This window comes from Diadema antillarum, unplaced genomic scaffold, assembly GCF_040938485.1.
Source record: "Diadema antillarum isolate AM-2024a unplaced genomic scaffold, OU_Dant_1.0 seq00000955_RagTag, whole genome shotgun sequence".
In the NCBI taxonomy this organism is placed as follows: Eukaryota; Metazoa; Echinodermata; class Echinoidea; order Diadematoida; family Diadematidae; genus Diadema; species Diadema antillarum.
The window spans coordinates 939,442-965,765 of NW_027271803.1; the positions used below are offsets into that span (position 1 = coordinate 939,442).

At 38.2% G+C, this 26,324-nt stretch overlaps 1 protein-coding gene across 3 annotated transcripts in view; it reads right to left on the minus strand.

The window, feature by feature from the left end:
- Nucleotides 1–5,065: 5,065 nt before the first annotated feature.
- The window catches only part of LOC139741811 (CCR4-NOT transcription complex subunit 2-like), a 244,380-nt gene continuing 223,121 nt past the window's right edge, over nt 5,066–26,324 (minus strand). For all 3 annotated transcript variants that reach the window (XM_071652398.1, XM_071652396.1, XM_071652397.1), the window contains exon 15: nt 5,066–6,149. In XM_071652398.1, coding sequence (XP_071508499.1) covers nt 5,909–6,149 — 241 coding nt within the window. In that variant the 3' untranslated portion in view covers nt 5,066–5,908. The remainder of the gene's footprint in view (nt 6,150–26,324) is intronic.

The following is a 26,324-nucleotide window of genomic DNA, read 5'->3' on the forward strand; positions in this document are numbered from 1 at the left end:
CCAAGGTATGAAGAAAGAGTGTAATGACGGTACAAAATGGATTTTTTTTTTTTTTTTTGGGGGGGGGGGGCATTGAAACCTGGCCTTTGACCCTTAACCTTTGACCTTTGACCTTCAGGCTGGAAATTTCCAAGAGAATCTCCATTAGGTAATGCATGTAATAAGTTTTGAAACTAATAATGCAAGCATTGCATATACTAGTATATGAGGGAAATAGTAAATTTTTGAGGAGTTGACCTTGACCTTTGACCCCTGACTATTGACCCATGACCCCTAAATTCCCTAGATAATCCCTGCCAGTCAGTACATGCGTATGTACCAAGTTCCACGAAGATACATTGAACCATAATTTTTTTGCGAGAAAAGTGATATTGCAACATTTTCACCTAACCTTTGACCTTATGACCTTTGACCTTACGACGTGAAACTCTCTCTGGAGAATTTTTACGCAGTAGTACATGTCCACACCAAGTTTCAAGAAAATACCTTTGGGCATTGCATAGATATGGGGGAAATTGCAACGTTTATAGCATTTGACCTTGACCTTTTGACCTTTGACCTCTTGCCAATGTCACTAAAATCATATCAACTAATTGTCCCATCATACATCATCCTTGGACCAAGTTTGGTGAAAGCTGCTTCATCCAGTTTTGAGTTATCACGTAAACAGATAAATTTTAGGATTTGACCTTGATCTTTGACCTCTGACCTCTGTTGATTTCACTGAAAAAACTAATCAAGTAATTGTCCCATCATACATCATCCTCCAACAAAGTTTGGTGAAATTCACTCCATCCAGTCTTGAGTTATCGCGTAAACGGATACAATTTCATGATTTGACCTTGACCTTTGACCTTTAGCCGATTTCACCCAAAATCTAATCAAATAATTGCCCCATCATACTTCATACTTGGACTAAGTTTGGTAAAATTCCAGTAAATATTACTCAAGTTATCGCGTAAACGAAAGCGGACGGACGGACGTACGGACGTACGGACGGACGTACGGACGGACGGACAACCCGAAAACATAATGCCTCCGGCACCACTTCGTGGCGGAGGCATAAAAATAATGTTTTTACTTTACTTTCTTTAGTAATTATGTAAATCAGCTGGTAAAGATGGTTTAATTATTCACAATTTTTTCTCATTTTGTTTCATAGTGTTTCTAACGGGTTATATCTATCTAGGATGAGATTTAAGCGGGGTTTCATTGTTTACAAATCAATTTGCATAACTCGCATAATTATGCAAATTTTGTATTTACATAGGTATAACATCAATTTTTGCAGGAATTGTTTCCACATACTCTATCGAATACTTCTACCAAATAAGGTATTTCTACTGGATGCACATATATTTTTGAATAATTTGTTTATGTATTTTTGCATAAATTATGCAAATTAAGGCTTATTTGCCTAGATACAGATTGTCTCTTTAGATGAAAAAATTCCAATTGTACCGAGGAACATGTGTGCCAAATAGGACATTTGTAATATAAAATGCAGCGATCACCCCTTTTTTCGCCCTTAGCAAGCCTACTACCCCTTGAAACCCAAGTTATATAATAAAAGTAAGTGGCAGGAAGATCCCAACCAATGGTCCAGATAGCCGGGCACGTATATACTACAAATGTAATATTGAATTTCTGGGAAGGGTGGTCATTGGTATAAGAGAGCACAAATTAACGAAGGAATGAGAAAATATATATATATTTTCAATTTCATCGATAAAAATGTGGAAAATCATATATGAGAAAAAATAAATAAATAAAGGCCCCCAGACCAGTGGATTCCCGCGTACTGCTAGTATATGTATGTAAAGTCATCAAAAACACCACACATACTAAGCAACGTAGCAAACACAGTTTTTGAAGTAATGAAGGTTTATCTTCAAAGTGTTTTTCTCATTTTTATTTGACCAGACATCTGTTCATTACATCAGCCGGGTATTAAGTTACTTAACAAATAAAACATGTATACAAATAATGTACATACAAACTTTCTCATGCTCGATATGGACAAACACAGAGTAGACAAAAGAAGTTATACGAAAATAAAGAAATAAAATATAATTAAAAAAAGAAACCTTTTCATTTATTGGTGTTACTCTTTGCCACATCAAAAACCAATGTCTGTCAGGGTCAATCTCCATTTGGTTTTACATGTCTCGAATTCATTAAAAAGAAATCAAAGTAAACGTAACCAAAGCTGTGATGTATACAGGTAAGGCCAAAACATTAACATGATGTAGTAAATATCCATCCCACATTATCTGTTGCCAGTCAAAACTCTGATATGGTTCTCATCTCGCAACATTTCCTTACCAAGTATTCTTCACTTGTGTATTATGAAATACTTTTTTCTTTGCATTCATATAACCTTTCCAGTAATAATAGTTGCATTGAGTTTGAGCAAAGTTGCAGAGTCTGAATATGGATCAATCTGCAGATTACAAAGCATATATTGTCACTGGGATGACAAGATTGTATCACTTGCATCTGAAATTTTGGTGATTTTTTTTTTAATTTGTCAGATAATCACTTACGTGATGTCCTAGCCAAATCCTAGCTGTCTTACACCCAAAATGAAGCCACCGTGGCATGTCATGGGTAAGGAAATTCCATTTGTTACAGAGCTTTGGATGCCATGTTTTTTTTTTTTCAATCTTCTGAACATTTGACATGTTTGAAATATTAAGTTTTGTCGCCCCAACAGCAATATATCATTTATGGAAAAGGGGTTGCCCATGTGCAAAGGAAACATACTGCATCATTACTCTATTTGAAACAGCATTGTAACAAATCAAATAAAAATACCAGTATCATATCATTGGAAATGAATCCAACAGAGCAGATAATTGCCTTCTGTGAAAAGCCTACCATCCAATGGAGGAATGTTACATTTTCTGAAGGCATACAGACACTTGGAAATACCAGCATTGCCGAGTATATTTGGTTTCATGATTAAAAACAAAACAAAACCCGAAACAAACTGTATCAGGACTCTCTATCCCACAAGGAAAGATGTTGAAGCCATATGTCTAACAAATATCTGAAATCACTGCTCCATGAGCTTTGCATGTGACGTGTGTTCGTGTTTTCCTGAGGATACACAATGGCTTCCCCTTATTGACTTTCAATGAAGCCGTGAAACAGTGACAACTTTTTCCCCCTTTCTGTACGTTTTTCACTGGAGGTAAGTCAATTCATCTTCAGATCATCCAGGTTGCAATTAATTGATTCCTAGATGTAATTTAAGGGACTGTGTGCCACATGTAACAAAACTTATTTAACAAATGCAAACAGATAAAACTTTTATTTCTCAGATAAATTACTTTGGACAAGGATAACTGCACTAATGTTCATTGAAATTTAACAGAGTCATATTGTACATCAAGTTTTTAGAGATTCATGGCAATATTACACTATGAGACCTACATTCAGCATTTCAACATACTCTTAGTGATTGAGAATCTCACATATCCAAAGTGACTTGATGAATTTGTATCTATGATGCTTGCGTGTCAAATGAAAATACTTGTCTTAAGCAACCCCCATACACACAGCCAGAGTTCCTTTCAATCTGTAGCATGTAAATTCTATTCTGTATTCATACTGTACCACTGTTTATCTTTTATAAAGCACATTTCACCATATGCAATGATTCCATATACTATATACTAAATGATGCCTCTCGCACAAGGATGAAAGACAATGCCTATGTCTCCTGCCGTTGCCACAGCCCTACGACATGATATGATGTGTATTTTGGTTATAAAATAACACTGAAACACAAACATTTCATATTTGGTAGGGTGGGACAAAGTGATTTTTGCAGAAATACAGCACGAAAAGGTAATTCTAAGGTACTTGAGCCAAACTCTGACCGTACATAGGAGCATACAAAATGGAGGTAAGTAAATGAAAGTGTCTTCATGGAATACATCGGAGTCACTGATTTTCAATGATGAAAAACTTGCTCCATAGAGGATCCCTGACATGACACCCCCTGTGGTACAAAAATATGTCACCAATATTAATGACAAACATAATTCCTTACATGCTTCCCTAGAGTTTGATGAGTATCATACTCATGTAGGATCTCATGCAGGTATTGTGAGACAAATATTATAATACAGACATTGAGTGAGGAACTGTGTAGAATCTTGGTGCTTTCACTGCCATGACCTGTTCTCAGTCATAAAGTCTGATGTGTTATTCATATGTGTTTAGCTGCAGAAATGATACCTCGTCTCTCTCATGTCTCGGCTCTTTATTCCACACACCTTGGCCAACCTAAATCTTTACAAAATAAGACTAGGATAGAATTGTGCCTAACTGGTATGTTAATATTCAACAAAAAATGTGTGTATATATATATATATATATATACACACAAACACATACTTTTTCTTTTCATTGCAAACACAGTGCTCTGATAAATCAACTGCGATGAAAATAACAGCCATCTATCACCTGGATAATCAAATTCCCCTTGTGATAATTTTCAACTGGATACCCTCCAAATTTCCACAACATTGACATGTTCTTGAAAATTTTTTAAGTAGAGGTGTTCATAAAACAGCAATTCATTTTCCTCAAGTATGTAGACCTCAAATGCACTACTGAGTGAATGAATCTGACTGCCTCCATCCCATGTAACAATAGCTGTACTTATCTGTATGGGATATGTGTGGTCAGACAAGAGCCCTTGTAACTGAGGAATCTAAATTAGTGTAAAAATAACCCCAGATATATGCCTCAAGGTCTCGGTGTCACTGTTAGGCAGTGAGCAATATTCAACCTGACAGTGTTTGATCACTATTTCATCTGTCAGGATTGGGGAATTTGCTGAACACACAAGATAAATTAATCTACAAACAAAGAGATGATAAATTAAAGAATTTAACACAAGACTCAAAAAGTATACAGCTTCCAGGAATACTGTATTGTGCACAAAGCTAATCCTTGTGAGGAATTATATCTACCAGTCAGGGACTTTCTGTCCTGCCATGTAATGTTGATGCATTTCTATATTTAACCAGGTTTTTCAATATGTCTCCATATGCACACAATTTTTTTTTCCTGTCCTAACTTTCATAAATACATACTGTAGTCATATAAGAATAGACAAAAGTTTTTGCAGGATTAAGTTTTAGATAATTTCCTTATTTAATCTGCCTCTAGCAGAGATAGGTCACTAAAACCAGCTCAGAGGAAGTACTTTACAGGAATGAAGGAAATACAGTGGCTGAATTCTGTGATGTCAGTCATGTTAGCAATCACTCATATTTAGTTTGTGTTTGCTCTCATCCCCTTACAAATCCACTGGACAGTCTCTCTTTCACTTTCTATTTTGGTTGTGTCCATAAACAGCACACATGTATAAGGGACAAAAAGAAAATGCTTGCATTGACATACAAACAAAATACATGACAACAGTATCCATAGCAAAACTCTGAAACATGCAGACATTTGTTACAATGTCTTCTCTCTCTGTAACCTTATTTTACATATCAATACCTTCCAATAAATTGAAATCCTCCCACTGCCTACTGTTTCTATCAATTACCACTTAACATTTGGTAAATCCCCTGAGAATCTTGGAGCTTTTTCTTCTTAGCTTTGCTTAAGAGGGTTCATAATGATTGCTTGCTTATTGACATTAAACAGTCCCTGGAACCCCATAGCCCCTTAATTAACACAGTCATCATGGTCAACCCTACATTTATCTGTAGACCAAGCTCCTGACAACAAAACAAAACCAAATAAAAAAAAAGAAAAGAAGAGAGAGAGAGAGAGAGAGAGAGAGAAGCTAAATTACCCCTAGAACAGGGTGGTGGGGAAAACACAAATCCAACAGCCATGAAGTAATACATGAGACAATGGGGAGATGCTGTGTGGCTGGCTACTTCTGGAATGCAGGATTTGTTGAGGTGTTGTGATGGAAGGATGCTGGCAAATGAGGGCGCTCTTCCAACTTCTCATAATCCAGGTGAAAATCTTTAGCCATCTTGCACCATCGATTGTAGTCAAAGTAGTAGTAAACTCCCCTCTCGTAAGTGCTTGTCTTAACTTGTGGTTCCATGCCAGGACCTCTGGTGATCCACACCCTCTCATCCTTATGGTATCTCCAATCACGATTATACCTGCAGCAATTGCATGGACATTCAGATCACATCAAATACAGAATTTTTGAGTAAAGAACACGACAGATTCTGTATCTTTTTATTTCATTTTCTACCCAGGTATAACAAGTAATATGGACAGGTAAGGAGCAGTAAAGACATTAGTTGATAACTAAGTTTGCCACACGATCCAAATAAATAAATAGCTGTCAACATCCTATGTGCAGACAGAGACCTGCAAAAGGTATAGCTAACCCATTGACATACTTGCTGTCACCACTGCTTCATATTTTACATCTTTGTGTCACAATTTATTTTTCTCTTTTCTTGCACATTTGAATAACAAATTTGTGTATAATGGTCATACATCCTGTACACTTTAACATGAACAGAAGTATGGGAAATCATTAATGTTTGCAATGACTACATAAATATATTCATGCATTTTCTTTAGCATTAAATTTGCCAGTGACATTCTTTTGGTTTGTGTATGGAAAGTGATCAATAGTTGGAGTTTCATGTTTTTGTATTAACCAACTGAATATGAAAAAAGTAGATCTTGTGCAAAAGACTAAAATAAAGGATTGCTAACCTCTGCTGCTACACAATATAAACATACTTATCATGCAAATATAGTTGTAGTACCAATATATTTCAATGTCACAACTGGAAAACTGTACATATTAAGCATGCAAAACTAGAAATTTCCATTGCCGCGCAAACAGATTGACCAAATCGTAATTCCACTTTACACATGAGCAGAAAAAGGTCATTTGTACCAACAAGCATTTTGGTTTGTAAATTCACTGAGATAAGCATGTGTGATGCGATGATTATTCATTTGATCCTCATCTAAATGGTGCTTGCCGCCACATCCACCTGACAGCAAGAATGTTATTTCGCAAAATAAAAAAGGAATTAGGCTGCTACTACATTCAATACAAAACAATGAAAAGGATGCCTGCTAAATTGTCAACTGATGGGGTATTCTGATCGGTGATCACTTGATCTAAACGCAAGTTCATTCTTTGTTTGAACATGAATTCCATAAATTATTACGTCGGGTAAGCTTATGCATTATTCGCTTTGAAAACGAGTGAAGTGTCTAACCAACTGAGAAAAAAGAAAGGTCATTTGTTCCAATGTTTACATGAGCTAATTACAAACTGGCTTATTGTATCCCCCGGCACTAGAGAGAGCACACAAACCATCCACCAACAATATGAACTTTGACCCTATAAAAGACGGAACACTCAGGGCACCACTTCCAAAATCAATAGGTTTGTAGACTATATCATGGTAGAGCTTTGTACCAAATTTGAACAAAATCTGTCAAGAAATGTAGCCTAAAGAGTGCACACAAACCATCCATCAACAATATGACCTTTGACCCTATAAAATATGGAACACTGGAGGCAGCACATCCAAAATCTTTAGGCTTGTAGATTACATCATGATAAACCTCCATACCAAATTTGGACAAATGTAGCCTATATAGTGCACACAAAAAAAATCCACCGAAAATATGAACTTTGACCCTACAAAAGACATAATACTGGAGGTGGCACATCTAAAATCTTTCGACTTGTAGCTCATATCATGGTAGTCCTTCGTACCAAATTTAAACAAAATCTGTTACAAAATGTAGCCTATAGAGCGCACATAAACCATCCACCAACATGACCTTTGACCCGATAAAAGACGGAACATGGGGGGCAGCACATACAAAATTTATAGGCTTGTAGATTACATCATGATAAACCTCCATACTAAATTTGAACAAAATCCGTTAATAAATGTGACCTCTAGAGCGCACACAGACTATGCACAAAAAATATGGCATTTTACCCTTTAAAGACGGAACACTGGGGGCAGCATAACTCAGTTATAGATGTGGAGATATTACCAATATGAACCTCCATACAAAATTTCAAAGAAATCTATCAAGGATTGCGGCCGTTAGAGTGCACATAAGAATGTGACGCAGTGGCGGCGGAGACGGCGGCGGAGATGGCGGCAGCATAACGCTGCTGAATCCAAAGTATCCTCAGGAAAGAGAGATAACTTGCCATACGCGTGCGTACTAATGAAGCGCCAAAAATAGTCTGGTTGGGAATATACAGTCAAGTGTGAAAAGATTTGTGACATGTCTTCTTCGCTGTCCACGCGCGCTTAATTGGAGATGCTGCTGAGTGATGTTTGCAATTTCGATTTGAGCTACATGCTGGGAAAAACAATAAGTTAATTAAAATCGGGACAGTAGATTTCACTTCGAGGTAGCCGAATTTGGAGTTATTTTCTTCGAGCTACGTAAATTTTAATACATGGAAACTCCATAGGAACAATCGGGACTTTCATTTTGCCCCCGAGGTAAGTGATATTCGGCTTATCCGACGTCGAGGTATCCGAAGTTGACTGTATTCTATTTCATGAAAAATGTACCGTTTTGAGAATTGTTTTTTCAAAGACAAGCTACAAATCGAGGTGAATCGCTTCGAGGTGAATCGCTGCGATATAAAACGTTTTCATCTGTTGAATTTCATACATTATAGTTACAGAGAAATCACAAATTACTCTAAGCAGGCGGATAGGATATCTAATGAGGCCTACTTAACTTATAGAGTGAGAAAGAAAAGGGAGAAAAAAATCTTAAAGTAGTTATGATATAGCACCATCACAGGTAAACTTTTGAATGTGATTTACTTTCATTAATTTACATCCAAACACGCGAACAGGCATCTTGTCTTGCACGTAATAAGGGTACTGTTATGTTGCTCTGGGACTGTTGTCAAATGACCCTGGAAAAAATATTGAAACACACATGCATACACACACAAATGTCATAAACTGTGACACTTGTTGATTTTGTATGCAAGTTCCGTAAGAAACCATAAGAATTTCACCTGTACGGGAAAGGGTAAGGAATGCATTCCATTTGCATTTAATGAAAGCTGAGGTTTTACTGCATCTTGTACGTTAGTTTCTTCGCTGACATAAAGTCGATGGTTTTTACATTCACCATTGCGTGTACAAAAATTTTATGCCGAAACACTATGACATTTCGTAAGACTACATGAGAATGGAATTTCATATATAATTTTAGTTCTAGAAAATCTAATACATTTGCTTCATTTGTCACATGCAAGATTATGAATTGCCCCTATGCAGTTTTCCCCTTGCCACCTTTTGTTTTCTCTTCCCTTTTGTCTACATTTGTGTGTTTTTTATAATGTAGGTGGGAATATATACATTTACATAAAACCAACATGAGTAGGAATTAGAACTTAATTAATTAACTCTAGGCCAGGTGTATAGCGTCTCGCTCATCTCTTTGAAATTTCAGGTTGTTATTGTTCGACCCAATAACGGAGTTGTAGACAAGCTTTATGTTGCTATAGAGGTATCTCGTGCCACACCCTGCCAAGTGTAGTGTGTATGAAGGTATTCTGTGTCGTTTGCCGTGAAAAAGGCGAAGCTTTTAGTTCATCATGGATGTTTCACTGGTAGCCGTAGGTGATGTGTAGTGTTGGCATCTGGGGCAGTATAGAACAGGATCAGGATCAAGCTGTGATAACCCTGAGTAATGTGGTAAGCGTTCACTTTGATACATCTTTCTTCTTTAAAGTTAATCACTGTTGATCGAAGTACACAATTGTAATAATATCATATTATGGCACTTTTCACTGGTTGTTTAGAACAAGGGAAGTTAGTGCACAATGCAATCACATGTGTATGAGTGCTACCATTGATAACAGAGCCGTCATTGTTGTGAGAAGGTGGTGGTAAAGGAATCATTGCTTTTGAATTAATGAGACAATCATTTGCATCAAGACCGTATTCCCGTTTACCTATTCAGTGCATGCTCATGCGGGCAAGTTTGTTATCCTGACGTGGACATTTTCTTTTCTTTTTCTTTTATACGAAAATGTTACATTTAAAGTTGTTTTTTTTCCCCCTAACATTTGTGTGTGTGTGTGTGTGTGTGTGTGTGTGTGTTCCGTGGCCTAGAAGTAGAGCAGCAATTTAAGTTACGGTTTTGCTGCATCTTGTTTAGCTTTTAGTCTCTTACATTAAGTTGATGGTTTTTAAATTTGACATTGTCTGTCTATTTGTCTGTTTATGCTAAAACACTGCGATAACATCTAATACATTTTTGCTTCACTTGTAACACAAAAGGTTTTATAAATTGCAGTTGTGCTGTTTTCCTTTTGCCCCCTCTTGTTCTCTCTTCCCTTTTCGCTATGTTTCTTTTTGTTATACTGCAGATGTGAATGTTTCCATTTACATAACCCAACTTGAGTGGGAATGAGAACTGAATCAATTAACGCTAGGCCAGGTGTATAGCGTCTCGCTCATAACTTTGAAATTTCAGGTTGTTATTTGTTCGACCAACGGAGTTGTAGACAGGCTTTATGTTGCTATAGAGGTATCTCATGCCACATGAGTGGAAGGTATGCTCTGTTTTAATAGCATCAGTAAAGAGCTCTTTCATGCCACACCCTGCCAAGTATAATGTGTTTGAAGGGATTCTGTGTCGTTCTGCCTATGAAAAGGCAAAACATTATTTTTGTCATACCTGTTTCTCTATGATGGGTGATGGGTGTTGTTGGCATCTGGGCAGTATAGAACCGAGTATCATGCTATAATCCCCCTCAGTTAAGTGCCAAGCATTCACTTTGATATATCTTTCTTCTTTATTAAGTCAATCACTGCTGATGGAGTTACAGAATCATGTTATGACACGTTTCACTCAGAGCTTATAAAGCAAAGTTTATGCACTATACAAGTAATGGTGCATGAGTCCCACCATTGATTTTAGATGCGAAATTATGGTATGCCTATATGTAAGGGCGTCATTGATTTGGAATTAATGAGACAATATGCTTAGCACTACTTCCACTTCTAACTGTCCCCCTTGAATATGTGTTGATCACGGGTGATCGTCATAAATTATCATTCACGTTTAAGCTTATTAAGTGGGGGCACTGTGGCATAGTGGATAACACTCCCGACTCCCAATAGGAGGACTCGAGTTCAATCCCGCCCAGTGCTTATGTCCTTGGACAAGATGCTTTTACCCACCATGTCCCTCTCGACCCAGGTGTATTAAATAGGTACCTGGCAACCATAGGGTAATAATAATTGCAGGGCCCTCTGGTAGAGCAGTGGTGACACTGAAGAGGCTAGCCTGGGTAAATAAGACCTTATTACTATTATATATTATATCATTAAGCTTACGTTCAATACTCTTGGTTGGAGGAGACCTATAGTAACATGGTTAAAGGTGCTGTCTCTTTCGCCGTAGCCGTACGTTTGGGCCCGTGAAGTTTCCAGTAATTAACCTCATAGGATGCAAAGCAAGAATAGTTTTTCTTTTGCCTTTTTCAAGAATAGTTTTTCTTTTGCCTTTTTTTCTTTAATTGAGGTAATACCATTTTCTTCCAGGTATAAATCACATTGTCATGTAAACCCAAACACTCGCTCTATATTCCTTTGTTTTGTATTGGAGGCTTCATTGCTTTTACTGCTGGTAAATCTCACAGGCTTGCATATAGCTGTAAGAGCTCTCTCAACTAATCATAGCAAGATTAGAGGTAGTCATATTGGTTATGTAAATAAGGGTCAAAGGTCATATTTTAAAAGGCCAATGTTAAAGTCAAGATGGTTATTAAAACACTTAATTGTCATGCTTAATATGTTCGTGTCGAGGAACACTTGGTAAATGCACTGTACGTACTCAAAAAGCCTGTAAATCGACTTAGTCGCAAACGCACAGAATTTCCAATAAGTCTGTGGGACAGAAAAAAACAATGTGATCTGAATAATGTAGGTCCAAAAAAAAAATTTAACAACATATCTCTATATAACTTCAAGGCGCTGTATCACATTCCTTTCTTTGTCGATCACGGATGACCGACATCTGATGACCACCAGCGTATCATCTAACTCGTCTTCAGTGTGATGAATTTCATATCTCGTTTGTATTCATTTTGATTGATTTATTCATTTATTTTTGAGGGCGGGGTTGGTTGGGCCCCCAGGGGCCCGCAAGGGAAGCATGGTGCCCAATCAAACACATTTAGATCCTATCCCCTAGGGATGCTATGTGCCAAGTTTATTGAAAATCAACAGTGGGGCTTTCAAGAAGACAATGAAAACGTACAATTTAGGCCCCCATTGGGATTTCACTTGAATTGAAATGAATTGAATTAGGACCCTTCCCATCCCCTCCCCTGGGTCCCAAGGGGGCACCTCTGATTCTGCCATTGAAACTTGAAATCACAGTCATCAATGTAAAAATTCATAATATCATATGTGTAGTTTCATCCCAGTATAGCTTCTTGGAGCTGCGAGAGGGATTACAGTATCAAGTATCAACTTAGCTCTATCAATTCTGGTTCTAGAGAAGAAGACTTTTATAAGAGGACATTTTAAGATTCCTTAATTTTGTTTTGTTTTGTTTTGTTTTTTTGCGGGGGGGGGGGGGGGGGAAGGGTTAGGGTGCCCATTTGAACAAATTGAGATCTTATCCCCCTAGGGATGGTACCTGCCAAATTTGGTTAAAATCAGTCATGGAGTTTCAAAGGAAAAGATAAAAATGTAAAAAGTTTACACACAACGAATGACGCATGACACATAATGGATGCTGGACGAAGAGCGGTCGCAATTTGTAGCTCATTTGAGCTAAAAATCTTTTGACTTCTCTAATTCAACCCTAACCAGGCCGGGCTTTTTGGCCTGTTCTGTGGCCCGGGGAGGGATGATTCAACCCTCCCCCCTATGTCTAAAAGGTTTTGCAGCGTCGTAATGGTACATCCGATTTTTGCAAAAATGGTGTCATAAGATGTGCGAGACTTGAAAGTAAAAAGTCAGCGAGCGGCGCGGTCAAAAAAATTCACGCGGCAGAATGGTCGCGGAAAATGCCGAGGGCGGGGGGTTGATTCAACTTTTTTTTCAGCCCTTTCAGGGTTAAGAGAATATTTCACTATGATGTCATCAAAATGACAGAAAAGAGGTAACATTTCAAAAGGAGAAATGTCTCATTTACAACATTTCAAAATTTGACAGAAAATTTGAGCTCAAATTACTGAAACAGCCTAAGATGAATACCCACTAGAAATGTTGCTATGACAACTGGTACGCCTCTGCCATATCACATGGTTTTTCCCAATAGGTCTAGAGTATGTCTTGACAATGTGAGATGACAGTTTCATGTTATTGGCAAAAATAAAAAAATGAAATGACATGTTTGTCACAAATGTGTTGAGTGTTTACTTCTCTTAAACTAGGTTTAATTTAGATGGATGGCTAATTGTTTGAGAGAGCATTCAGGTATTTGAGCATTTTTACTTTGGCCCTTGCCCTTAGACGGTGGACTCTCTGGCCTACACTTCTTTATATAATCACCTTTGACCTTGGGCATGTGCACCCAAAAGTTGATAGGCACATGTTTGTCCACTAACATAAACATATATATGCCAATGTTCATGAGGACACCTCATATGGTTTTTAAGTTATGCTGTCCACAAAACTGATTATGGGCAGACGGAAGATTGTCTTTGAGATTTCCTTATTGCAAAATCTTACAGAGAGAAATAACAAACTAGATGTAACTGAGTTTGTGAGGTGATACATGGAATCTTTGAAACTGGATAATCACAAATCATAGCAGAACACTTAGAAAAGTATGGTGTTATCAGAATAAATGAAATTACTCCCTTTAACATGTCAATTTTCATTCTTACTAGTTCAATCAAGGGTGCCACATGTAGACTTGAAGTTATCTTAAGACATGATTGTCTCATCAAGTTCTATGAGCACACAAATTTAGAGCACATATGCAACAACAGTTCCTGGAATACAAACAAAAGAGGACTTGCATGTGCAAGTGTGTGGGTACTGTATGAGACAGTGTTACAAGTTTGGTAACTAGTGGAAAATTGAGCAAAGAAAATGGGATTAAATCGGGATTCAGATATAGAGTGCAGCGCTCTTGCAGCAGCTCTTCATGCTGTGCTCCCATCTTGCGTCTAATTTCTACGTATTTGTGAGTTGTTTCTTCACACTTTATGCACCAGTTATTAGTTTGACATATCAGGATTCAGGAGGACAACATACGCTTTTATTGGTGAATTGCTTTGGAAGACATTGCAGTTCGATTTTCTGCATCAGACTCTCCAGACTCCAGCAGTGGTAGCCATTACATGTACATGCTAGTATATGTATAGTGATTCACTCACTCATGCCAAGACTGCCATGCCAAACTCCCAGCTGTAATCCTGCAATTGTTTGTAACAATATCAGCTGCAACAACAATGGATCTACTGAAGTGGACACTCCTTGTGTTGGCTGCACTTGGTTTTTGTGATTGTGGTGTTTTGCTTTGTGAATGGAGCATCCAACTTAGTGTACCTGTATTTGCTGAGACTTTAAATCACAAATATGGTGGAAAGCCAACACCTTACTATGCTAACTCCTCAGCTACGTTATGACTCTTGATTCTTCAAGCTGGTGATGTAGATCCTAATCCCAGCCCAGTAACTGGAGATGACCTTGATGGAGATGTTAACCAGTCGTCTGTACTATGAGCAAGGGGGAGAATTCAGTTTGATGCAGGTGCCCTCTTCAAACTGCAGCCTCCCTTTCTGCATGCTAGTCACAATAGACTCCCTTCTCAGGTATGGAAGACCATCTCATCACTTGGTATTGCTCGGAGGCAACGTACACGACGTGGGAAAAGGGGTAACCGGAGCGGACACACGGATAGAGAGGTTGCTATTCGCTGTGTTAAAGCAGTTTGGAGTGATGATTGTTCCGGTGATCAAATTGATTGTCAGATCAGTCAACAAGCTCCCATCCGATTTCACCTAAATACTAACGTGAGGCATTGTTCATATATTGGACTTTGGAATGCCCGTTCCATGACAAATAAGACTACATGTATGCATATGCGATTTGATACTGGATAAACAACTTGATGTCCTTGTCCCGACCGAATCTTGGTTAACAGGAGACCAGGGGGATGACTTTGCCATTGGTGATATTAAATCAACACTTCCTAATTATGATTTGCTGCACTGTCCTCGTTTTGGCTCAAAAGGAGGTGGAATCTGCATTGTGTATCGCGCTTCAGCCAAGGTGACTCTGAATAGTAAGGCTGAATATGCCACTTTTGAGCTCATGGATGTTACGATCCGGTTCTCCCCAGCTTCAGTCTTGAGATGCTATGCAGTATACAGACCCCCGCCTTCTGCAAGCAACAAGTTTACATACAGGATGTGCCTGCAGGAGTTTCTTTCCCTTCTTGAGTCTGCGGCAATATCGGACAATGTGCCCCTCATCCTTGGCGATTTTAACATCCACATTGATCGTGAGCACGACATCCAAACCATGAGCTTCATGAACTCCATCGACTCACTGGGTTTCTGTCAACATGTGAACAGACCGACCCATCGGGCTGGCCACACGTTGGACTTGATCTTGTCAAGAAGACTAGACGATATCATCTCAACTGTTTGCATTCTGCCTGGACTTCCATCTGATCATTCGGCTATTGTTGCTGACATCAACCTTGCCGTTCCAACAAACACAAAGAAACTTGTGCAGTACAGGAAACTTCGGAACATTGACTTTGCATCCTTTACACAAGACATTTGGAATTCTCCTGTAACTACGGCAATGCCAAAGGACTCTACTGAAGCAGTCAATGTGTATAATGATACTCTGATTCAGCTCATCAACAAACATGCCCCGTTGATGAGAAAGACTATCACAGTTCGACCGTCCGCTCCCTGGTACACTGAAGAGTTGAGAGAAGCCAAGAGAGTCAGGTGTCGTGCAGAACGACGGATGTTAAGTTCAGGCCTCTCAATCGACAAACAACTATACCAGAAAGAGTGTCTGTCTTATTACAATACCCTCCATGAAGCCAAATCCAAACATTGGACTACTGAGATCGCTGAAGCTGACACCAGAGAGCTTTTTCACATTGTCAAGAGACTTACTTCTCCTTCCAGCCAGGAAACTGTCCTCCCTGAACACCGGTCTGTTGTAGCATTGGCCAATGAATTTGGAAGTTACTTAGGATTGCCAGTATCGTGATGGGATTTCAGACATCTCAAGCAAATCCACAGTTTTCTTCTGGAGCAAATAGAGTGTCTCAACTGGGTACGGACAAATGTCTTTTAGCATTTGCACCACTCTCCTTCAGTCAAGTGAAGAAACTTATTGTCTCTCTCAAGCCTAAATCAGGTAGCCTGGATCCGGTACCATCGTGGCTCGTAAACGATTGCATTGATGACCTTCTGCCTTATCATTACATCAACAATTAACCTCTCCCTGACGTCTGGTGAGGTTCCTGAAGCGTTTAAGACCTGTCTTATCACGCCCCTTTTGAAGAAGTCATCTCTTGACAGGAACGACTTGAAGAACTACAGACCTATTGCCAACCTTCCTTTCCTTGGCAAGGTATTGGAGAGGTTCGTTTCTATACAGCTCAGGTCTTATCTGGAGTCCAATGACTTATTCCTGGTAAACCAGTCTGCATATCGGCACCATCACTCAACTGAGACAGCCTTGTTAAAGGTTGCCAATGACCTTCCACTAGCAGCTGACAATGGACTGAAAGCCTGCCTAGTCCTGTTAGACTTTTCATCTGCTTTTGACTGCCTGGACCACATGACTCTCTTCAATCGGCTCAAATACTGCTACGGCATACAGGGATCTGCAGTTGCGTGGATAAAGTCCTATCTCACTGGTCGTCTTCAGAGAGTTATAGTGAGAGGGTCACTGTCACAATCCTTCCCTCTCCGTTGGGGGGTTTCACAGGGGTCAGTTGTTGGCCCTCTGCTCTTCACCGTCTACACTGGCCCTCTTTGTCATATAATCAGTTCACGTCATGGTATACAGCACGCCATGTATGCGGATGATATCCAACTTTATCTCGTTATGAGAGCTGATGTCGATGACAGAAGTGATGCCATGCTAGGAAGACTCACAGATTACTTGAGCGATGTCAAGACCTGGTCCTCGGTCAACAACCTGAAGCTCAATGAAGCGAAGACTGAATTGTTGCACGTATCTTCGAGATTCAGACAGAGGTTTGATGATGTTCCTCCCCTGGACCTATCTTCGGGTTGTGTGCAGAAGTCCGAGTGTGTCCGAGATCTTGGTGTAACCTTTGATAAGCACCTCTCCCTTGCCCAGCACATCCTCAACAAGTGCAGGACAGCTTCGTGGGGGATAGCTAGGATTAACAGGATCCGGCAGTACCTCGACGCTTCTGCCACAGAAAAGCTTATCCATGCATTTGTGTCATCTCACCTTGATTATTGTAACAGTCTCCTAGCCGGTTTACCCCAATCCCATATTGCACCCCTTCAACGCATCCAGAACACCGCCGCCAGAGTAGTCACACGTTCCAAGAAGTTTGAACACATTACCCCAATCATCCAGTCACTTCATTGGTTGCCAATAAAGGAACGTGCTATCTTCAAAGTACTTCTCCTAGTCTACAAAGCTATTCATAACCAAGCCCCTTCATACCTACAGAACCTAATCTCTCTCTGATCCTTATCAACTTCTTCTGCTTCTAGATGCCTGCGCTCCCATGCTACTGCCCATCTTCAACTGTTAACCGGACCTCGCACTAAGACACGCTAAGGAGAATGCTCATTCGCGGTTATTGCACCCAAGCTTTGGAACAATCTACCCATTCATATACGACAAGCCCCATCAGTAGAATCATTTAAGGCACTTCTTAAAACCCATCTTTTCCCATACTGATTGCTTCCCTAAGTTAATGTGCTGAGTGTAATTCAATTATTGTATGTGTTTAATGACTGGTACACATTGATTTATGTCATGTTATTCTTACTTGTGTTTTGATATGTCTGTTTTCCCTCATTTTTCATCTCTCCTTTCACCCTTTCTCTATGCGCTTAGAAACATTGTATTAAGCGCATTACAAATGTAATGTATTATTAATGTATTATTTGAACCCAAGACCTCCGGACTGCTAACCCGGTGCTCTCCTGACTGAGCTATAGGAAGCCCTAGTTCAGTGTTCATCCCAGAAACCCTAAATTCTCAATGCTCAAATGATCAGAAGCTATAGCAGTGTGCTTGTATGTGACACACACGTACACACTTGAACCTGGCATAAACCCAAAGGATAATTCAACTTGGGGATAAATGCGAGGGATCACTGAAGTGATGCAGCTTTTTGAGGATGTAACAAACGCACAAAGAAAAACTGACCAGAAATAAATATTATTTATTAGTGGAAAATTGAGCAAAGAAATGGGATTCCATCGGGATTCAAACCGAGACCTCTGGATTGCTAGTCCGGTGCTCTACCGACTGAGCTATAGAAAGCCCTAGTTCAGTGTTCGTCCCAGAAACCCTAAATTCTCAATGCTTGAATGGTCAGAAGCTATAGTGGTGTGTTTGTGTGTGACACACTTGTACACACTTGAACCTGGAATAAACCCTAAGGATAATTCAACTTGGGAATAAATGCGAGGATCACTGAAATAATGCAGGTTTTTGAGTACGTAACAAATGCAAATGGAAAAACTGACCAGAAATGAATATTATTCATTAGTGGAAAATTGAGCAAAGAAAATGGGATTCCATTGGGATTCGAACCTGAGACCATCGGATTGCTAGCCCAGTGCTCTACCGACTGAGCTACAGAAAGCCCTAGTTCAGTGTTCGTCTCAGAAACCCTAAAGTTTGGTAACCGTATACATTATTTAGCAAGAGTACTTTGACACAAATGAATACAACTGTAGCATTTTTAGCATGACAATAGGTGTTCTAAGGGCCATCTCCACCTTCTTATTTAGCTTTTATACTTAAAACTAATTTGCATAACAAAAATGGCCATAAAATAGCTTGATGTTCTCATATATGATCAGTTGGTCATGTTACATGCCTACAAAATTTTACAGCAGTCAGAGAAATGCTTCCACAGAAATACAAAACAGATGGAAATATTGTTTGTGTTATTAGTTTGGTTTTACCGTAACACTGTAGACTAGAGCGTCTACTAGGTCTAGAATTTCGACATGTAGACTCGCGATCTATTCTTTACAAAGCCGATCCTACACGTAACACACAAGACTTGAAACAATGCATACACGACCTTCACCTTGGACAGTCCCACTGCAGAAATCCTCTGTGTCAGATTATCCATGTCAATGAATACCAACGTTAGATCTAAGATCCTACGAAGTACCATGGAGTGTGCAGGATCTTCAAGGTACACGCGTATGCAGATTTTCGTTGAGCTCAAAATGTGCTGGATCTATCGACCTACTTTCGTCAATACAATGCAAACGGCATATTTTGCGGTTCTGTTGCAAACATACTTCTAATTCAGCAACTGTAGCGCTAAAGTACTGCGGCGCACTAGCAGACTATGCTTCGGTGGCCGTGGCAAACAATCATGTACATTCATGTTTTTTTTGTTTGTTTTGCTTTATGCATTGCATTATTTTTAAGCAGACAGTACCAGAAACCAGCCTCGTCCTGTGTTTTTTGCTTTGACTACATCAATAATTAAGTCACGGTGATCAGCTTTAACTATAATCGACTATTAAGTCTCTTCGTAAAATGGAAACTTAAAGTTGATTGAAAGTTATAGCCGACTTTAAGTTGATCAAAGTTATAGTTGATTTCACAATCGATGCTAACTTTATCTTGATAAAACGGGGCCCAGGCATCATCTGCAGGGTCGTATATAGACGTAACTGTCTGTTAAAGGTACTGTTTATCATTGGGAGCAGTAATTTTGAAAATGTTCGAGATATCACATTTGATGCACATGTGTAGGTCATTTGTATCACAGAACATCCTACCATGTAAAAATTTTGCATTAAAGCCTAAAATATATGGAAATATCACTATTTTCTCACTCAACCATAACTGTAGATGGTTTAGTCTAGAAACATTTTTACTACAACTAGTGTTCACATTTTGTATATTCTACAATACTTAACATTAGTTACAGTGCACTCCCATTACAGCGAACAGAGTTATAACGAAATTTCGTTATAACGAAGTAAAACTTCTTACCTCAAAATTATCGCCATTGAAGTCTATGGTACAAAATTCACTTATAATGAACACGGTTATGAAATTCTCCATCTAACAGGTATTGAGGGAAAATCGCCAAGATTACATGAACTGCATGTCAGGATCAACTAAAGTTGTGTTGGTATTCTGAAAATACAGAAATACATGTGCAGCTCTCTTACAACAAATTTAATGCACATTCCAAGAATTTACTTTCAATTGCCGATGGTTTTAACGATCTTTAACAGATTCTTGTTTTTTTCAGATAGGTAAAGCGTCAGAACTCCCAATGCATTTAACATTTTTGCTTTTCATTTTCTTATGGTTATTGACACTTTTGTATATTCTATAGGCAGTTGAGATTACAATTTCAAAAGCGTAGGGAATTCTTAACAATTTCAACAGAATCTATGTCATGCATGAATGCTTCCAAAGAACATAACAAATTCACCTACCAGCCCCCAATGCTTATAATGAATTAAACGGGAATGTGTTGTGTCGTAACTCTTAAACGAAATTCTGTTGGTGTTTTTTTTCATGAACAGAATTTCATTATTTCCTTTTGACGCTTCCATTATTGAGTACTGTACACAGGAACTTGACTACATGAACATACTTTCGGTCCTAACATTACTTCCTTTTTCATGGAAATGAGAGTCCAAATTGAGGTTTGCCTCAGTAAGGGTGTGATTGCTTTGAGATTAATTACACCATACTTAGTCCTGCTTCGATTTTTACCTCTCCCCTTTTAACACATTGAGGATGGACTGATTTTGCTACAACATGCATTTCCGATCTTGACACTTGCCTTAGTATACTCAGACTAGTTCTTAACGGCTTAAAGATGTGTCGATCACGGGCAACCAATATCTGATTACCCCCCTGCGTCACCGAACAATTCAAGTTTATTTCCACATATTCAGTTTAAAAAAAAAAAACATACAGAGAGACAATCAATCAAAATATACATATACAAACCAAAATTATTTCAGGTAAGTACATAGTCATAATTAAAAAATGTGTGATGGAGATCGACAAAACAATTTGAGTATTAAATGGTGGTGGAAATCAGCAGTAGGCCATTGGCCTTTCAAGGCTGATCCATTACTGAATTTACAATGCTAAAGCTGTACGTCATTGTATCACAGATTGCGAATCACATAAAAAAAAACCCAGATATGCAATGATAAAGGACAAGAAAAGAACATCCAAAAGAAAGGGACCCAGACACACCATAAACAACTATAGGGGAGTGGAACAAACAGGCAAATTTATCAAATTAAATGTAATTCAATGAAACAATTTGAGTATACAATATTCTGTAAAAATCTGTTAAGGGCAAGCATACATATCACAGCAATACTGAATACCAAAGGAATACTGTACAATCATGAATCTTAACCTCAACCAGCCTCAGCACATTCCCCCAGCAGCCACGCCTGCTCCCACTGGTCTAAACCCAGAAGGTACAAGCACGCAACACCTTCATAAGACGAAGGAGTGCAATGCGATGCCTCCAAGGGCTGTTGACCGTATAAGGAGCAGCCCCTTGCAGAGGCAGCCCGTCTTTAAGTGACGAGTTTCATATCTTGTTTTGTCATAGCAGTCTTTATTACCTGTGTAGGTGGAGTACCTAATCATTCCAAAACTAGAACTATCACATATTGTGATTAATATACCCCCACCCACAACTGAGGTAATTAGCTCGACCAGGATTTTTTTTTTTTTTTTAACTTATTAATGAAAAAAAAAATACCATGGCAATGCACTGTCCAACAGTAAATAAATGTATTGCTCACTGTTAGTCAAATGTCCCACATCTCAAGTCAAGTGCTCAAAAACTGAGTGAGCAAGATAAATAAACTGACGATTTCTATGGTTTTTATTAAAAATTGTGTAACCATGGCAACACAATGTTGGATATTAAGAAAAAAATGAAGTTTGCACAACTATATATCATTGCCGTCACATGTGCCAAATTTCAAGCCAAACGCTAACAGGATGAGGGGCTTAGTTGAATTCACAATATTAGTGTATCATTTTCATTCAAAATATACTGTTGGTCATGGCAACACATTTTCCACACTGACAAAAGAGTTTTTGCACATCTAGGTAATGTAGAGGTAACATGTGCCAAATATGAAGCCAAAATGCTCTAAAGAGATAGAGTTAGGATCTAATCGAAATGTTTCTATGATTTTCATTCAAAATGCACTGTTACCATGGCAATACATTGTTCAACAATGATGAAATACAAAGCTTGCATATCTGTGTACTACAATGGTTGCATGTGCCAAATTTCAAGCCAAATGCTCAAAGACTGAGGGAGATACCTGAATCCACAATATTTTTATATGATTTTCATTCAAACTATGCTGTTACCATGGCAACACAATGATTAACAATGACGAAAGGTTAAGTTGGCACATCTACGTACCATAGCGGTCAGGTGTGCCAAATTTCAAGCTAAATGCTCAAAGACCAAGGGAGTTGGCGGAATCCAAACGCTTTTTGGTGAAGAAATGTTGTTACCATGGCAACGCATTGTTCAACAATAATGACAGATTAAGTTTGAACATCTGTATGCTATAGTGGTCACATGTGCCAAATTTCAAGCCAAATGCTCAAAGACTGAGGGAGATAACTGAATCCACAATATTTTTGCATGATTTTCATTCAAAATATACTGTTACCATGGCAATACATTGATCAACAATGACCAAAGACTATGTATGCTCATCTACGTACTATAGTGATCACATGTGCCAAATTTCAAGCTAAATGCTCAAAGACTGAGGTAGTTACCTGAATCCACAATATTTTTGTATGCATTTTAGTGAAAAGCTGCTGTTACCATGGCAACCCATTGTTGACCACTGACGAAAGATTAAGTTTGCACATCTATATGCTATAGTGGTTGCATGTGCCAAATTTCAAGCCAAATGCTCAAAGAGGGACTTAACTGAATCCACAATATTTTTGTATGATTTCCATTCAAAATATGCCATTACCATGGCAACGCATTGGTCACCACTGACGAAAGATTACCTTTGCACATCTACGTACCACAGTGGTCATGTGTGCCAAATTTCTAGCTAAATGCTCGAAGACTAAAGGAAGTTAGCTGAATCCATAATATTTTTGTATGTTTTTTTTGGTAAAAAGCTGTTACCATGGCAACGCATTGCTCACGACTCACGAAAGATTAAAATTGCACATCTATATACTTAGTGGAGCGGAATAGCTTGAAAAAATAGAGGAATTGTGCATTTTATGATAAAAGCACCAAATTTCGCACACATGTTGACAATGACATTTGAAATAAATTCAGATATTGGGCCATTGTAAATAGCGCCCTCAGCGGCCATGGCAGCCATTTTTCAAAATGGCCACCATAAAATGCCATTTTTACTAAAAAATTACAAATTTCAGAAGGGAAAATCAAGAAGATTTTGCAGACGAGTGGGAAATAACATTTAAAATAAATTTAGATATTGGGCCACCGTAAATAGCGCCCTCAACGGCCATAGCAGCCATTTTTTTCAAAATGGCCGCCATAAATGCCGTTTTTCATAAAAATTTTCAGAAATTTCAGAAAGGAAAATCAATAAGATCTTGTAAACGACTGGAATATAACAATTAAAATAAAATTTAGATGTTGGGCCACTGCAAATTGTGCCCTCAATGCCAATGGCAGCCATGTTTAAAATTGGCTGCCGTAAATACCACCTTTTTCTCTGATACTTACTAATTCCAGAAGGAAAAGTCAATAAGATCTTGCACTCAATTCAAAAATTTCCTTTGAAATAAATCTTGCGCCTATATGTATGACATTATTGTAAATAGCGCCCTCAATGGCCATTGCAGCCATTTTAAAAAAATGGCCACCATGGATTCCATTGTTTTTCATTTCTTGATTTCACCAAAGGATGAGTCAATACGATTTTGCACACAATTTAAATTTGTTTGAAATAAATATTTGTATTAGATTACTATAATACTGCCCTCAACGGCCATGGCCGCCATTGTCATAATTTTGTTTTTAAAAAATGGTAATTTCTGAAAGAAAAGTCAGCAAATGTGTACATAAATTGAAAAATCATGTTTAAAATCAAACAATCTGGATTGCATTAACTCTAGAAATTGTTCCTTCACAAATTTTCAAGAAGAAAAAAATTGCTTATAACGGCAATTGCAGCCATTTTCAAAAATGGCTGTCATAGATGCCTTTTTTTTTATTAAGATGTCCTAATGCCGGAAGAAGACAATAAACATTTTTTTTTTCGCAAGTTGACAATTACAAACAAAGAAGTTTAGACATTAAGCCATCATAAGCTGTGTTCTTAATGGCTATTTCAGCTATTTGTCAAAATGGCTACAAAACACTCTTCTTTTTTCTATCAAAAAGAAAAAGAAAAAAGAAGCAGACATCCATGGCGGTCAGCATGACCCTTGAGGGCGCCTTCTAAGAAGACCTTATACTTAAATTTATTTTTGAGCATAATTTTCAACTTGTTTGCAAAGTCTTATTGACTTTTCCTTCTGACTTCAGCAAATTTTTGCAAACAAAAGGGGGCATCCATGGCAGCTGTTTTGAAACTTGGCTGCTATGGCTGTTGAGGGTGCACTTTTGGATGGCCTATTATCACACTCAGTTTGAATGTAATTATTCACCTTTGTGGAAACTCTGATTGACGTCTGCAACACTTTATGAAAAAAAAATTCATGGTGGCCATTTTGAAAAATGGCTGGAATGGCCCTTGAGGGGGCAATTTGCAATGGCCCAATAAGTTTACTTTTCAATGTAATTTCCCACCTGTTTGCAAAATCTCGTTGGATTTCCCTTCTGATTCAGTAAATCTTTTCGAAAATATAGCATTTATGGTGGCCATTTTGAAAAATGGCTGTCATGACCGTTGAGGGCGCAATTTCCGAAGGCCCAATATCGAGATTTGTTTTAAATATCATTTCCCATTTAAAACCAAAATTTCATTGACTTTTCCTTTTTAAATTAGCATTTTTTTAAATGAAAAAGTGACACCTTTGGTGCTCATTAAGAAAAAAAATGATTGCCATAGCCATTGAGAGCACAATTTTTAATTGCCCAATATCTGGATTTATTTTGGATGTAATTTCCCACTTGTTTGCAAAAAAGAAAAAAAAATGGCTTTCCCTTCAAAAATCTGCATTTTTTAAACAAAAAAATGGCATTTATGGTGGCCATTTTGAAAAAAAATGGCTACCATGGGCGTTGAGGGCGCAATTTCCGATGGCCAAATACCTAGATTTATTTTGAATGTAATCAACATTTATGAGCAAAATTTTATTAACTTTTCCCATCTGAAATTTTCAAAATCATCGAAGAAGTGGCACATTATTAGACAGATGGACGTTGAGGGCGCAATTAACAATGGCCAAATATTTAAATTCATTTTGAATGTAATTTCCTACTTGTTTGCAAAACCTTACTGGCTTTCCCTTCTGAAGTTAGCAAATATTTTGAAAAAATGACATTTATGGTGGCCATTTTGAAAAATGGCTGCCATGGCCGTTGAGGGCGCTATTTCCGATGGCCAGATATCTAGATATATTTCGAATGTAATTTCCCATTTGTAACCAAAATAGTATTGACTTTCTCTCCAAAAATTAGCAAATTTTACGAAAACATAGCATTAATGGCAGCCATTTTGAAAAATGGCTGCCATGGACGTTGAGGGCGCTATTTACGATGGCCCAATATCTAAATTTAATCTAAACGTGATTGTCAACCTGTGTACGAAATTTGGTGCTTTTATCACAAAATGCACAATTGTTCGGCTATGCCGCTCCACTATACTATAGTGGTCATGTGTGCCAAATTTCAAGTCAAATGCTCTAAGACTGAGGGAGTTAACTGAATCCACAATATTTTTGTATGATTTTCATTCAAACTATGCTGTTGCCATGGCAACACATTGATCAACAATGACGAAAGAGTAAGTATGCACATCTACATACAATAGTGGTCACATGTGCCAATTTTTAAGCCAAATGCTTGAAAACTGAAGGAGTAGGGCTAATCCACACATTTTTGTGTGATTGGTAAAAAAAAAATACTGTTGCCATGGCAACAGATTC